This window comes from Cololabis saira, chromosome 12 (assembly GCF_033807715.1).
Source record: "Cololabis saira isolate AMF1-May2022 chromosome 12, fColSai1.1, whole genome shotgun sequence".
Taxonomy (NCBI): Eukaryota; Metazoa; Chordata; class Actinopteri; order Beloniformes; family Belonidae; genus Cololabis; species Cololabis saira.
The window spans coordinates 37,786,225-37,802,864 of NC_084598.1; the positions used below are offsets into that span (position 1 = coordinate 37,786,225).

Genomic DNA, 16,640 nt, shown 5'->3' on the forward strand with positions numbered 1-16,640 from the left:
CATTTTGCAGCACACAGCCTGTTCAAGGCAACGGAGAGATACACTAGAGGGCTCATTCTTTTTGGTTTGGAACACTTCATCTGACATTATTACTAGAAAACTTAAAACACATTTTTTTCATAAATCCTGCCTCAAGCTCCTTTAACAGAGGGGAAGGGGATAAGGAAATGGAAGTGGATGAGGAAGCGGATGTGGATGAAGAGGAAATGGGGGAAGTGGATGAGGAAACAGAACAGGAAGTCAATGCATAAGCAGATGAGGAAACGGACAAGGAAGTGTCCTTCCCTTGTTTTTACTTCCCTCTTCTTTACTTTATACATTTGTCTCATTATGCAAATAAGGAGGGCAGTCCTTCCTGCTCCAGCTCCTCTCCTATTGGTCAATAACCAGGAAGTCGTCAGCCATCCCACGGGGACCCAGGATATTTTTTTTTTCAAAATAAACTTTATTAACAAGAAGTGACAAACTCAGAGAAGAACAATAACAAATATGTAGAATTCATGTTTTGAAATGTATTTCTACTTTAAACACATCTGACACATTTTGGCATTAATTTGATTTAATCTTTACTGTTATAATTTTCCATAAATGTTGTCTTCAAAAATTCTAATTACAATTTCTGTGATGTCATTTCACCATTAAACTTGTATCGTAAATGTTCTTTATAAGTTGAAAAAAATGCACTTTATTATTTTCTTATATTTAGTGTAAAAATCAGGAAAAACATTTCTTTGGGAAAAAATTCACAAATAAGGAAAAAAATGAACAATATATACATATTTTTATACATTTATATTCTTATGTATATTTTTGTACATTTATACTTTTATTATGTTTATTTTTATACATTATATTTTTATTATTTAGATTTTTATTCATTTATATATTTATAATTTTATATTTTTAGTGAGTTATATATTTATTATTTTATACATTAGTATTTTTATTATATATATTTTTATCAGAATGGTGTCAGTCCTGGACTCGGGCCCGCCCCCGTTTCCACGGAGATGAGTCAGTCCCCGGGAACTAAAGAACTCCCCCGGGTGGAGGAGGAAGAGGAGCGTCCTTCATCCTGTCCTGGCTCCACCCCCCTCGGTCAGGTGACCCCAGGGTGGGCGGGGCAGGGGGCGGGGCTCTGCAGCTCCGCCTCCAGCGCCTGCAGCCGGAACAGCATCTGCTTCAGACCCTCCACTGGTCCGGGCTGCTGGGGGAGGCTGTTGCCATGGAGACTGTTGCTATGGAGACCGTGGAGACCGCCTCCCTGGACCTGGAGGAGAGAACCTGTTAGTGTGGAAACAAATGAGGAAGTAGGGGGAAGTGGATGAGGAGATGGAGAAGAATCATGAGGAAGCGGACGAAGATGCAGATGAGGGGATGAGGAAGTGGGGGGGAGTAGGAAGGAAGTGGGGGGGGGGGGGGGGTGGAGGAAGTTGGGAGTGGGGAAGAAGTGGATGACAAAACAAGAAGTGGGCGAGGAAGCAGATGAGGAGGAAGGGAAGTGGATGAGGAAATGGACAAGGAAGCGGATAAAGAAACAAATGAGGAAGTGGGGAGGAAGTGGATGAGGAGATGGAGAGGAAACAGGAGGAAGCGGATGAGGAAGTGGATGATGAGGAAAGGAAGTGGGTAAGGAAAAAAAATGAGGAAGTGGATGAGCATGTGGATGAGGAAGTGGGGGGAAGTGGATGAGCAGATGGAGAAGAAACATGAGGAAGCGGACGAAGATACAGATGAGGAAATGAGGAAGTGGATGAGGAAGTGGTTGAAGAAACAGATGAGGAAGTGGGGGGGGTGGGGAGAAAGTGGATGACGAAACAGGAAGGGGGTGAGGAAGCAGATGAGGAGGAAGGGAAGTGGATGAGGAAACAAATGAGGAAGTGGATGAGGAGGAAGTGGATGAGGATGTGGATGAGGAAGTGGGGGGGGGCAGAAGAGGAAACAAATGAGGAGGTTGGGGGGTGGGGAGGAAGTGGATGAGGGGGAGGGGAAATGGATGAGGAAATGGACAGGGAAGCAGATGAGGAAACAAATGAGGAAGTGGATGAGGAGAAAGTGGGAGGATGAGGAAGTGGGGGGAAGCAGATGAGGAAGTGGGGAGGAAGTTGATGAGGAGATGAAGAGGAAACATGAGGAAGCGGACGAAGATACAGATGAGGAAATTAGGAAGCAGATGAGGAAGTGGATGATGAGGAAAGGAAGTGGATGAGGAAATGGACATGGAAGCAGATGAGGAAGTGGGGAGGAAGTGGATGAGGAAGTGGAGAGGAAACATGAGGAAACGGATGAGGAAGCAGACGAGGACACAGATGAGTGACGGCTGCAGGAGACCACCCACCTCCACTCCTCCGGGGGGCGGAGCCTCGGCGGCACCAGCCAGTCCTGACAGATCGGTACCGGAACAGTTTCCTGGAAACAAGGAAGAGCAGGGAACTAGAACGACTAGAACGGCAGGTAGAGAAGCGACGAATGCAGAGAACTCACCTCCACCTGAGGAGCTCCGGGACAGAGAGGTCAACACCTGGTCCGCCTTCTGGATCAGGGTCTCGATCCGGTTACCTGAGAAACACACTAGCTTGAAATCTGAGGTCCAGGTTGCCAGATCTGACAAGTTCCAGCCAAAACGTGACATAAAACCCGCCAAAAATACTGAAAAACCAGCTCAAATCAAACATTCTCTACGTTAAAACTGTCAATTCTTAAATTATTTGTTAATAATTTCTCCTAAATATTTAGTAAAAACCAGGAAAAGCAGCCCAAATATATATTTTTCAGCCTGAAACTTGCACAACCTGGCAACACAGATTCTCAAAAGGTTGAAATAAGCTTTTGAATGATTAAGATTCAAAAATTAAGACCCTTGGATCGAGATTTAAGACTTTTTAATACCATTTTCAAACTAAATTTAAGACAGTCATTAAGAAACCTGAGGTCGAGGTTGCCAGATCTGACAATTTCCAGCCCAAACACAATGTAAAACCCACCGATATAATGAAAACCCATCCCGAATCAAACATTATCTATGTTAAAACCCTCAATTATTCAGTTATTTGTGAATGATTTCTCCTAAATATTTAGTAAAAACCAGGAAAAGCAGACCAAATATATATTGTTCAACCCAATTGGGCTGAAAGTTGCCCAACCTGGCAACACAGATTGAGGAAATTCTCCTCAAAACAATTAAATCAACTTTTTACTGACGACTGGATACATTCCCTCTAAGATTTAAGACAAATCCAGACATTTTAAGGCCTAATTTGAGCAGAAATGGAACTTCTGGACTTTTAAAGTAAAAAAGTCGTGTAAAAACGTCTCACCTCTGGAAAGCGTCTGGAGGACGTCGGAGCCTCGTCCGTTGGTGGCCAGCAGAGAGATCTGCTCGGCCAGCTGCAGCCTCAGATCCCCGAGCTGAAACACAGTTAATTCATTTAGGAGACGAGTGGACAGGGGCGCCACCAGGGGGGGGGGTGGCAGGGGTGCGACACCCCCCCCGCTACAAATATGCTGCCCCCTCCCACTGGCCTCAATAAAACAAAAAACAAAAAAAAACACTTGCCGGTCACAGAGTCTGTTTCTATCGTCAGTTATGCGTTTCATCCCAAATCATTTGGGCAGTAGTAGGTGTTTCTTTAAGTATTTCTGAGCCTAGAATAATAAAAAAGTGTATATATGTATTAATAAAATAAATATATGACATATTGAAATATATATATATATATATATATATATATATATATATATATATATATATATATATATATATGTTAAAAAAGCATATATATGCCTTAGGTTTTTACCAACACGGTATTAACCATTAACATATTTGCAGACAAGTTAGAAAGTAAAAAAAAAAAGTATTTCTGAGCCTGTATACTACAACAGTATAATAAAGTCCTGTAATGATGGCTTTTAGTAAGTATTAAAAATCCAAGGGTCTTTACTTTTGAATCTTAATCATTAAAAACTGCGGAGGTTCTAAATCTGTGTTGCCAGGTTGGGCAAAAATATAGGTTTGTGCTGGTTTTCACTAAATGTTTAGGAGAAATTATTCACAAATAAGTCTTAAATCTCGACCCAAGGGTCCTAATTTTTGCTCAATAAAAAGTTTATTTAATCATTTTGAGTAGAAGCTCCTAAATCTGTGTTGCCAGGTTGGGCAAGTTTCTACCCAATTGGGCTTAAAAATATATGTTTGGGCTGCTTTTCTTGGCTTTTCCTAAATATTTAGGAGAAATTATCAACAAATAACTTAATAATTTACGGATTTAGCATAGAGAATGTCTGATTAGGGCTTTTCTTTTTGTAATTTCGGCGGGTTTTATGTCGCGTTTGCGCTGGAACCTGCCAGATCTGGCAACCTGGACCTGAACTTGTGAGCCATTCAGATTGTTTTTTTTTTCTTTTTTCTTCTTTTTCTTCATCTTAATAACATTTATGACACATTTTTATTCTTTTTATGGACTAAACTACAATCTTTTTTTGAAACAACTATTCAATGCTGGTGAAATCTGTAATTGTCCAAAAATCTAAACTTTTCTAAATCAGAAATGATTAAGGTGCCATGGTGCGTTCTCGGCACTTGTAAAAATCAGAAATTACAATTATATAACAAATACTGGCTCAACGACTGCGTGAATCTCCGGTGCATAAGGGGTTTGCCATGGTGTGTTCAAAGGCACTTGTACAAGTCAGAAAATACATCTTTTTTCTTTTCTTTTTAAATTATGAGCCATTCAGATTGTTTTGGGTTTTTCATTGTTTTTTTTCCTTCATCTTAATTACATTTATAACAAATGGCATTTATAACTGATTTTTATTCTTTTTATCAACTAAACTACAATATTTTCCTTTTTTTTTTTTTTAAACAACTATTCAATGCTGGCGGATTCTGTAATTGTCCCCCAAAAAATCTAAACCTTTCTAATCAGAAATGATTGTGAATGCCGTGGTGTGTTTAAAAACACTTCTAAAAATCAGAAATTACACTAATTCATATTTTTTTTATTGTTAGCTATTCAGATTGTTTTTGTTGTTTTTTTCTTCTCTTTTTTCATCTTTAATTAGATTTATAAGAAATAACATTATTTCTTCCATTGTGAGCCATTCAGATTGAGTTTATTTTCTTTTTTCTTCATCTTAATGACATTTATGACAGATTTTTATTCTTTTTTATCAACTAAATTACAATCTTTTCCTTCTTTTTTTGAAACAACTATTCAATGCTGGTGGATTCTGTAATTGTCCCCCCAAAAATCTAAACTTTTCTAATCAGAAATTATTGTGTGAATGCCGTGGTGCGTTCAAAAAAAAAAAAATCAGAAATCACACTAAATTACAAACCCTGGCTTTAAACTTAAGCCAACACCCCCCCCCCCCCTTTCTCTCTTACCTCTTCAAGTGGTGGGTCCTCCCACGCCGAAGGGGGCGGAGCCTCCTCTGTGAGGTCACAGAGGCGGAGCCATGGCGGGTAGCTGAGGTCGGGAACGCTGCCGATGTCGGAGGAGTCCAGGCGGGCCTTGTTGCCCGTGAGCCAGCGGGGGAGGTGCAGGTCCGGGCCGGGGGGCGCGGGGCGGGACGCCTGGAGGCCTGGACCAATCAGAGGACAGATGTTCATGAGAGGAACACAGTTACATTTAAGACTTTTTATTTTCAAACTAAATTTAAGACCAAAAATTAAGAAAGCCAGCGCTGAGGTTGCCAGATCTGACAGGTTCCAGCCCGAACGTGACGTAAAACCCGCCGAAATATGGAAAAGCAGCCCAAATATATATTTTTTCAGGCTGAAACTTGCCCAACCTGGCAACACCGATTTAGGAGATTCTCCTCAAAACGATAAAAATAACGTTTTTTAATGACAAGATTCTAAAATGAAGACCCTTGGATTGAAGTTTAATGCTTTCTAATACTATTTTTAAACTAAATTTAGGCTGAGGTTGCCAGATCTGACAGATTCCAGCCCTAATGTGATGTAAAACCCACCGAAATACTGGAAAAGCAAGCCAAATATATTTTTTTCAGGCTGAAACTTGCCAAACCTGTCAACACAGATTCTCAAAACGATTAAATAAACTTTTTAATGATTAAAATTCAAAAATTAAGACCCTTGGATTGAGATTTAAGACTTTTTAATACAATTTTCATACTAAATTTAGGTCTAGGTTGCCAGATCTGAAACTTTCGAGCCAAAACGCGACATAAAACCCACTGAAATAATGAAAAACCAGCCGGAATCAAACATTCTCTATGCTCAAACTGTCAATTATTACATGTGGAATAAATTTCAACTTTTTTGTGAATAATTTCTCCTGAATATTTAGTAAAAACCAGGAAAAGCAGCCTAAATCTAGATTTTTTCAGCCCAATTGGGCTGAAACTTGCCCAACCTGGCAAAACAGACTTAGGAGTTTCTCCTCAAAATGATGAAATAACTTTTTAATGATTAAGATTCTAAAATTAAGACCCTTGGATTGAGATTTAAGACTTTTAAAGACCTTATTTTAGCAAATTTAAGACTTTTGAAACAGAAACTAATCACGTGACGCGTTCAAGGACATTATATAATATATATATATATATATATACATATACACACACACACACTAATACACAAATATATACACACACACACACACACACACACACACACACACAAATATATATTTATACTGTACAGAAGGCGGAGGTGCGGGTGACGGGCATGGAGCCGTCGCGGGGGATGGACAGTAGCTCGTCGGTCGTCATGGAGAGGCGGTTGCCGGGGCGACGGTGGATGGACAGCAGCTCGTCGGTCGTCATGGAGAGGCGGTTGCTGGGGCGACGGTGGATGGATAGCAGCTCGTCGGTCGTCATGGAGAGGCGGTTGCCGGGGCGACGGTGTAGGCCCGCGGGGAGGTTGAGGTAGTCCAGCTCCCAGTCGGTCAGACGCTCCCGGAGAACTACGGGGGGGAAGGAACCAGAACTTCAGAATCTTCTTTATAGTTAATTTAGTTCCCTGTTACTTATCCATGTAACGGTTGATCTCTTTGGTTTGAAGACAAAAATCTGAAAAAAAAGTCAGAACTCAGAATATTTTTTCAGAAACATAAATAAAATGTTTTCTTTTTCATTTCTACAAAAAAAGTCAGAACTCATTCTTTAGAAATGGAAAAAAATAATACTTTTTGGGGTATCAAGTTTCTAAAAAAAAAAAAAAAAGTCTTTCTGAGAAAAAGTCAGAATTCTGAGATTAAAGTCCGAATTATATTATACAGGCAAAAAGCAACACAGTTGCAGCTGCAAAATGCAGGAAAGACAGCTGGCAAAAGATCGCTGCGTAAATTCATAGGGATATAGGGGTTAATTTGTGCCGGATCCTGCCGGAACAAGATCCGGCACCTCTCGATTTTGGCCTCCCTGCGTTCCGGGACTTATTTGGGCAGATCCGGCACCTCTCGTATATATAAAACAATAATAATATAAAAAAGTTTTTTTTAATGTATAAAAAATAATAATATGCATAAATTCATTTACAGAACAAATCCCAAGCATTTCATGGTGTTTATAAAGATTTAACGTCATTTGAAAGAGTCGGAGATTTGTTGATGCAATGAAAAGATGGGCCAGCAAACCACGCCCCCGACCAAAAAAACTTTGGAACTTTGCTGGATCTGGGGAGCCAGCAGCGAGCAACGCAAACATGTCAAAAAGACAGTTGAATTTACTGTCTTTTTTCAAAAAGAAGGAAGAGTTGCATGATTCTTCAAAACGAATCAGAAAAGCAACAAGCGGCGATGAGGGCAGCTGCAGCGGAGCACATACACATGAATGGATTTGTGTCGGTTGCTGTGGATTATGTTCTCACTACAAATAAAAAAACGGGCTGAAGCCCCCCATAATTTGATCTCAGCCCCCCCAAAATTAAGAGGACATTTTTCCCTTTCCAACGATACCAATATCGTGTTTGTACAATTTAAAACGGCGTTATTTTGGGGTTGATGCAGCCGCGTCGCTGCTCCATTCCCAGTTCCGAGTTCCGACTTCTGAGGTACGCACATGGGAGCAAATAAAAAATAAATATAAAAACATAATTCAAAGCGGTAAGTAGGCTCACTTTCATATCTTAGAAATACAACAAGTACAAGGCTTTAGTGTTTCTATCACTCTCTGTTTTAGGATGATATCAGTATACAAAAGCACAATGAAATAGCATTGACATTACTTGCAGCAAACAGAAAAAAAAATGACAAGAAGAAGATCGGAGGGATCCTCTCACGATCCGCGCACCGAGCTCCACTGGATTCTCTTCGAAAGGGCATGTCATTTTCCAAGAGAGCTGATTGGTCAGTGGGCGGTGCTTTTACACCCGGCGATCTGTATCTCGAACATAACCTGCTCCGGAGCAGGTTAGCGGTTCAGCATAAGTTACCATGGCGATGTGCCCCGGTAAGAAGTGAACCACCGTCGTAGTCCTGAAAACCCAGGGTTAAACCTGAAGTTACCTCGCTAACCCCAAATCCCGCTTCGTAGTACAGGCCCCTGGTGTAGACAGAGACAACCGGAGTTTTGCGTTTTTTAACAGAGGGAAACGGAAATTTAGGCGTCAGAACGTCACATTATGCGACAGAAACGTCACCAGCATCATTTGTGTGACCTGTGTTTACAATTTGTTTGGCCACCGTCAATATTTTCTTGTATTTTACCTGTTTTATATTCTAAAGTCACACTTAAAAGTAACTCCACTTCTCTGTCACTCCAAACGAAAGACTCTTGTTCCGTCTGATTTATGGTTCCGCGTTACACCAATGCAGAGCCTACGGCGTAGGGTACGCGGCGACACGCACCGTACGTAGGCTACGCCGTCGATTTAACGCGGAACCATATTATTCAGGCTTCACACGTGTCATTTGTTGATGTTTTTTCCAGTATTCTGATTGGCTAGCATGACTTTACGCTTACACTGCCCCCTGCAGGTTTGGATGCTCATACCACCTTAACAGCGTATTTATCCGGGTTCGTGTAGACGAGGATATTTTTCAAAACCTAGAGGGGGAAATATCCGTTTTTGTAAATACCCGGCTACGTGTGTACATAGCCACAATTTCAAGAAAAAAGTCAAAATGTCGAGAATAAAGTCATCTCGAAATTGTACTTCAACATTAATCTCGACATTTCGACTTTTTCTCGAAGTGCATGATGAATAAAAAAATCTTCCTCCTCTAAAATATTATTTTTATTTTTCTCCCGCCTGGCCCTAATACTCTTCCATAGAATTCTGACTTTTTCGTAGAAATTAAAAAAAAATAAAAAATTCCTCCTTAATTTTTTGGTTTTGTTCTTTGTTAGGTTTCTGAAAAAGGTCAGAATTGTGAGATTAAAAGTGGGAATCGTGACGGTGTCCTACCGTCTCTGTTCCGGAGTCCCCCGACCCGGTTCCTCCGGTCCCGGGGCAGAACCAGGGTCCCCGCCAGCGACGCCACGCCATGTCCGCTCCTGTCAAAGTCCTTGATGTAGGCGTCCAGCGCTGCCGACGCCGACTCGTAGTCCTGCAAGCGACCCGTTCAAACTGTCAGCCGCCTGTGACATCCAGTGGCGCCACCAGGGGGGGGGCCCAGGGGTGGCCACGGCCCCCCCTACAAATTTGCTGGCCCGCCCACTGGCCTCAAAAAAAAAAAAAAAAAAAAAAAAAAAACACTTGCCGGTCACATAGATTCTATCGTCAGTTATGCGTTTCATCCCAAATCATTTGGGCAAAATCCATGTCAGTAGGTGTTTCTTTAAGTATTTCTGAGCCTAAAAATAATAAGAATTAAAAATTAAAAAAAAAAAAATATATATATATATAAATAAAATAAATATATGATATATTAAAATATATATGATATATATTAAAAATGCATATATATATATATATATATATATATATATATATATATATATATATATATATATATATGCATTTCTATAATATATATATCATATATATTTGAATATATCATATATTTAGTTTATTAATACATATATATATATTAATTTTTTAGTTGTGTGTGTATATATATATATATATATATATATATATATACAAAATAAATAAATATATATATATATATATATATATATATATATACAAAAATAAATAAATATATATATATATATATATATATATATATATATATATATATATATATATATATAAATATACATACACACATATATATGTATTAATAATGACACATTAAAAAAAAAGATATATATATATATATATATATATATATATATATATATACGATATATAAAAAATGCACATATATATATATGCGTTTTTACCAACTTGGTATTAACCATTAATATATATGCAGACAAGTTAGAAAGTAAAAAAAAAACTGGGAAACAGTTTTGGAGGCCCTGGTACCATCTGGCCCCCCCTAGGAAACAGTTTGAGGCGCCCCTGTACGTCACCTGGTCTCCGTAGCGGATGATGTCGGCGGGCTCGGCTGGCTCCAGGCCGCTTCGGAGGTGACCCGAGCTGGACAGCAGGGAGGTGACGGTGGACTCCGGGGACGCCGCCATGATGCTTAAAACTTAAAACCAACACAAATAATAAAAATACTCAATACTGACTAATGAAAAAAAACAAAACATCACATTAATTATATAGTGTATGCATTGACGTCACTTCCCCACTGGACCAGCCCCCTTACTCGCACTGTGAGTGTCAAAAATGGCTGCAACTAGGGGACATTTTCTAGTTCTTATTCTGCACGCTTTAAAACCTAATTTTAAAGTCTTAATAATCCAGTTAAACGTCATTTTAAAGTCGAAATCATCCAGTAAAAATGCTCCACGAGGTCCAAACACCTAAAATCAAATGAAGAACTGATGTTCTGTCGATTTCTGCTGCATTGTCGAAAAAATGCTACCGCTGTATAAACCGATAGCGTCTGTCTAGTGTCTATCGATTTTTGCCTATCAAAAAATGCTACCTAATGGTTTTCTACCTTTGTAGAGCTACAATTGTACCGTTTTACTCCCTAGCCCACTTCCTTTCCCACCCCAAGTGGTCCTTGTCGCTTGTCAGTCTGTCATTGTAAATAAGAATGTTGTTAATGACCTGCCTGGTTAAATAAAGGCAAATGACTGAATGAATATCAAATAAAGCGATAGAATTGTTTTTTTTCTTCTCGTTATCGTATAATGTTCACAAAGTGTAATGCAATTCATGTCATGGGTAGTGTATTTTGAAGGATCAAATACTCAACATCCCATATTATCTATTTTAAATCAATATTTTTTGATAGTCCAGTAACCTCAAAGTAGCAGTTCTCGACGTTAGCATGGATTGACCGCGAACAAACCTAAATTCCATTTGAAAGGCTACGTCACGACCTGCTCCTTGAAAGTTTTACATTTAAATTAAAACGCTTAAAAGCTTAAAGGAGCATGAGGCAGGATTGAGGCAGGATTTATGAAAAAAATGGGTATACGTTTTAAGTTTTCTAGTAATGTTAGATGAAGCGTCTCAAACCCAAAAGAATGAGCCCTCTAGTGCAGGGGTTCTTAACCTTTCTGACCTTGGGGCCCAATTTTTTCAGTAGAGAGTGGCCCGGGGCCCGTTAAATATTAACACTGTATAGCAGGGGTATTCAACTTTAAGAGGTCCATTTAGAGAAAATTTACTCAAGCGAAGGTCCAGAACATCATAATAATATATATATATATATATATATATACAGTGAGAGTAAAAAGTATTTGACCCCTTGCTGATTTTGTTGGTTTGCCCACTAATAAGGACATGATCATTCTATACTTTTAATGGTAGATGTATTCTAACAGGGAGAGACAGAATATCAAAAAGAAAATCCAGAAAATAACTTAAAATAATTTATTTTAATTTATTTGCATTTCATGGAGGGAAATAAATATTTGATCCCTCTAGCCAAAAGCACTTAATACTTGGTGGCAAAGCCTTTATTTGCAAGCACAGCGGTCAGACGTGTTTTGTAGTTTACCACAAGGTTAGCACACATATCAGGAGGAATTTTGGCCCACTCTTCTTTGCAGATCCTTTCTAAATCATTAAGGTTGGTGGGCTGTCGCTTGGCAACTCGGACCTTCAGCTCCCTCCATAGATTTTCAATTGGATTGAGATCCGGAGACTGGCTGGGCCACTCCATGACCTTAATGTGCTTCTTCTTGAGCCACTCCTTTGTTGCCTTTGCTGTATGCTTCGGGTCGTTGTCATGTTGGAAGACCCAACCGCGGCCCGTTTTCAGCTTCCTTGCAGAGGGGAGGAGGTTGTTCCCCAGGACTGCACGGTACATGGCTCCATCCATCTTTCCACTGATGCGGTGAAGTAACCCTGTGCCCTTGGCAGAGAAACACCCCCAAAACATAATGTTTCCACCTCCATGCTTGACGGTGGGCACAGTGTTCCTGGGGTCATAGGCAGCATTTTTCTTCCTCCACACACGACGGGTAGAGTTCAGGCCAAATAGTTCAATTTTGGTCTCGTCTGACCACAGAACCTTCTCCCAATCACTTTGTGCATCTTTGAGGTGATCATTGGCATACTTTACCTCCACATGTGCCTTCTTCAGCAGGGGTACCTTTCGGGCACCGCACTGGATTTTAATCCATTGCGGCGCAAGGTGTTGCCAATTGTTTTCCTGGTGACTGTGGTCCCAGCTGCCTTGAGGTCATTCACCAACTCCCTCTGTGTGGTTGCAGGACGATTTATCACAGTTCTCATGATCCTTGCCACCCCACGAGGTGAAATCTTCTGTGGAGCACCAGACCGAGGTCTATTGATGGTCATGTTAAACTTCTTAGATTTTCTCACAATTGCACCAATAGTTGTTACTTTAATGCCTAGCATCTTGCTAATGTTTTTGTAGCCAATACCAGATTTGTGCAGGTCAACAATCCTGTCTCTGAGGTCCTGAGAGAGTTCTTTGGTCTTACCCATGTTGGAGGGTTTGGAATCTGTCTGATTGTCTGATTCTGTGAACAGGTGCCTTTTATACAAGTGATTAGTTAGAACAGGTGTCTTCAATTCAGGTAACAGGTTGATTGGGAGTGTCTAACTGGTCTGTGAAAGCCAGAACTCCTAATGCATACTAGGGGATCAAATACTTATTTCCCTCAATGAAATGCAAATAAATTAAAATAAATTATTTTAAGTTATTTTCTGGATTTTCTTTTTGATATTCTGTCTCTCCATGTTAGAATACATCTACCATTAAAAGTATAGAATGATCATGTCCTTATTAGTGGGCAAACCAACAAAATCAGCAAGGGGTCAAATACTTTTTACTCTCACTGTATATATATATATATTCAAGTAGCCTCATAGTTGTATCAACATCTGCATCTGACTGTTATATTAAAAAAGTACATATTTGCCCATTAACATGTGTAACTTGAATTACACATATTTTTTTCTCTTAAAAATAAAATAGATTTTATTTTATTTTTCAAATGCTATCTTATTTTATTTCTCTACCAGCAGTTTGAATTTCCCCTTTTCTTTGTTAATTGTCTCAACACATTTTTATAATAAATTAATATAAACACATCTTAACAATTGAACAGTTTTGCAGTTTCTCTTTGTTCCCCTTAATCTTATGCCCCCACTTTCTGTTGTTCAGTGAGAGAACTGAGCTCTAATTTCTCCTGCCAGGACTTTAAATCTGGGCTGGACGGTGTCAGGTTATCATACACATGAGAAGGTGCTCATTGGTGAACCTGGAACGATATTTAGTTTTAATTATGTTAAGATGGTCAGCTTATTTTCTGTGACTTCAGTTCAGACTTGAGTGGATATGTTTGATGAAAAACTTTGTGTTTTGTTTCAGTGGCGTTTCACTTTCGCACTTTGAACGCCACGGTCTCTGAACGTATGAGACACTGGTTTTGTCCCAGTGGGAAGACTGAACAGGATGAATTTGTCCATTCCGGGTTGAACTTTCCTTTCTACCTGTTACGCTTCTCATCTCTGTAAGAGTCAAGCTAATTACTTACTAAGTAACTTACTAAGTTTTATTTACATTAATAAATTGTCAGGACTGCGCGTGTCGGATTTCATCCGAGCCTGATCAGCTGCGACGGGCAAAGCCAGCACCGCAGCTCTCTGGTCGCGCTGCAGCTGTGTCACTTTCCGATGCTTTTGCGAGCCCGAACAACAATCCAGCCCACACATCTACAATCCTTCAGCAGTAACGACGGAGTCCGCAAGCCCGAGCGGCACCGACCTCCACGGCCGCGGGGACGCGTCAGGATAAATGATCACGCTGCGTTCGCTCGCTCTGGGCGCAGACCCAAGTAATCGATCCCTGATCCTGGCGGATCTAAACGTACTCTGTGCAAAATGAAGGATTTTCTCTATAAATACACACCATTTCTCTTACTATTACACGTACAGCTAGCTGAGGGTCTTCTTCTCCTCATTTGGTCGGGAGTTGCTATGCAGTCCCGCGGCCCTCGCGGCCCACACGTACAAAACTGAATTTTTTTCGCGGCCCACTAGATGGCGCTCGCGGCCCAAGTGTGGGCCGCGGCCCTATGGTTAAGAATCACTGCTCTAGTGTATCTCTCCGTTGCCTTGAACAGGCTGTGTGCTGCAAAATGTGCTGCAATTCCGGGCGCGAATTTCCTGCGCTGGGCTGCGGATGTGACGTCAAATGACGCTGCATGTGCGTTCTCCCCGTTCTCCCGTGCCGGCATTGCTGTTGGCTGCAGTACCCCCAACGGCCGTCGTGGCGCTAATGAGTCTCATTTCTTATTCTTGCCTCAAGCTCCTTTAAAAGCTTCATTCATTCAAGATTCATTATGGTATTTCATTCCACACAACATATTCAAGAGTGTTGGAGGTCTTCAGTTCTTATTGTCATGTAATCTAATTTTATCTAAACAGTATCTCAAAGGTTACCAGTTAAGATGTCAAAATTTTATCAACAAGCTCTGTTAGCATGGAAACTATGTTATTCACATAACTTTTCTCCAGATAAATCTATCAATTGGAACAAAGAATGCATTACTAAAAGGAACAAATCACTCTATTTACAAAATTGGATCAACAAAAATATCTCTCACAAAAAGCATTCCCTATCAAATTAAAAAAAAATTAACTTAGTAATAAACTCCATTCCCAGCGGAATAGTAGAATTAATGAAAGGCTATAAAAAAGAATGTGAATGTGTCTTTGGTATCATTTTAAAGGGGTCCTGTGAGTATTCCAGTTTTTGTATTTTGTTTCTCTGTTGTTCCTAGATAACACAGGGCTGAAAGATAGTATATCATATATATATCACAGTGCAGGTGGTGGGAGAGAGGAGGATGAAGGCTAAGCTGTCATCCATGATGGAGAAGGACTCCCACCCCATGAAGGACCATCAGAGCGCTGGAGAGCTCCTTCAGCGACAGGCAGGCTCCTTCACCCTAGGTGTGTGAAGGAGCTACAGAAGGTCCTTCCTCCCTGCAGCTGTGAGACTACACAACCAGCACTGCTCACAGTAGACCACATACAACCTGACAATAAATGTACATAAGGGAAATAATGTGCAATATCTTTCACTCACTGCAACGTGCAATTATGTAAATATCCGTCCGTTATCTTTTTATACACTAGTATTTCTTATTATTTATCTTTCTTATTATTATTATTATTATTGTATACCAGTTTACTTTTTATAGTGTGTTATTATTATTACTGTGTTATTTATTACTTTTCTATTGATGCCTCTTGTTTTTTGCACTATCCCCTTTGCTGCTGTAAACTGCAAATTTCCCCTCTGTGGGACTATTAAAGGATTATCTTATCTTATTTAGGCGAAAATTGTGTAAAAATGTGTGTTTTTTATAGTTTAAAAAGCTGCAGTGACCTCTATTTTGGTCAGAGAGATTTACATCTTAGCTTGAATGAATGCTTAAAAGGTTCCCTTTAAAATGATACCAAACACAATATTGTGGAACATTGACAGATGTCCTGTACATGAGTCTAAACCAGGATATGCAGCAGCATCTAAAATGTAATTTTCTGAACTTCATGAGCTGATAACTGTGATACAGCTCAGGAAGGGTTATCATACTAAAATATCATCTACAGACATAGATATTTTCAAAAATCATTTCAAGCTGGCTCTGGCCCCTGGACTAATATTACAACATGGTACATGCTAAAAAGTGGGACAAAACCAGCCAAACTTCTTCATTAAAGCTTCATTAAACCGCCGTGGAAGTTAAAAGACACTAAGTGCAACCACGAACCTGCAGGAGTCGAACACGTCACGTGACCAGGTCCACGTGGTCATCCAGGTGAAGTTTTAACAATAATAATGTGAATAACTTTAAAACTATTATAGCGCTAATAGTTTCAACGTTGCCGGAGTTTCAAACCGGGAAGCGAGGGCGTGGCCTCGGGCGGAAGTGACGGAAGTTCCGACCTTTTTCTTTTTTTTTTATTAGTATTTTTTTAGTAAGTATTAAAAAGTCTTAAATCTCGATCCAAGGGTCTTTATTTTTTGAATCTTAATCATTAAAAAGTTTATTTTATCGTTTTGAGGAGAATCTCCTGCGGAGGTTCTAAATCTGTGTTGCCAGGTTGGGCAAAAATATAGATTTGTGCTGGTTTTCCTGGTTTTTACTAAGTGTTTAGGCATGGCAAGTTT

At 39.8% G+C, this 16,640-nt stretch overlaps 1 protein-coding gene across 1 annotated transcript; it reads right to left on the reverse strand.

Annotated features, from left to right (window-relative positions):
- Positions 1-472: 472 nt before the first annotated feature.
- On the reverse strand, positions 473-16,371 carry c12h18orf54 (chromosome 12 C18orf54 homolog). Its single transcript, XM_061735065.1, has 9 exons — positions 16,240-16,371; positions 10,435-10,556; positions 9,380-9,521; positions 6,672-6,935; positions 5,390-5,586; positions 3,318-3,408; positions 2,485-2,559; positions 2,339-2,409; positions 473-1,270 (listed from the first exon to the last, which is right to left on the reverse strand). The coding sequence occupies exons 2-9, from the start codon at positions 10,543-10,545 to the stop codon at positions 1,100-1,102; spliced, it is 1,122 nt and encodes a 373-aa protein (XP_061591049.1). The 5' UTR covers positions 10,546-10,556; positions 16,240-16,371; the 3' UTR covers positions 473-1,099.
- Positions 16,372-16,640: the final 269 nt, after the last annotated feature.

What these genes read in the sequence shown, in the direction of transcription:
- c12h18orf54 (XM_061735065.1), bottom strand. Translation starts at nt 10,545, where the DNA reads ATGGCGGCGTCCCCGGAGTCCACCGTCACCTCCCTGCTGTCCAGCTCG. An exon ending in AGGACCCACCACTTGAAGAG is followed by an intron (nt 3,409 to 5,389) that starts GTAAGAGAGAAA and finishes ACTGTGTTTCAG; the next exon opens with CTCGGGGATCTGAGGCTGCA. An exon ending in CCTCCAGACGCTTTCCAGAG is followed by an intron (nt 2,560 to 3,317) that starts GTGAGACGTTTT and finishes TGTGTTTCTCAG; the next exon opens with GTAACCGGATCGAGACCCTG.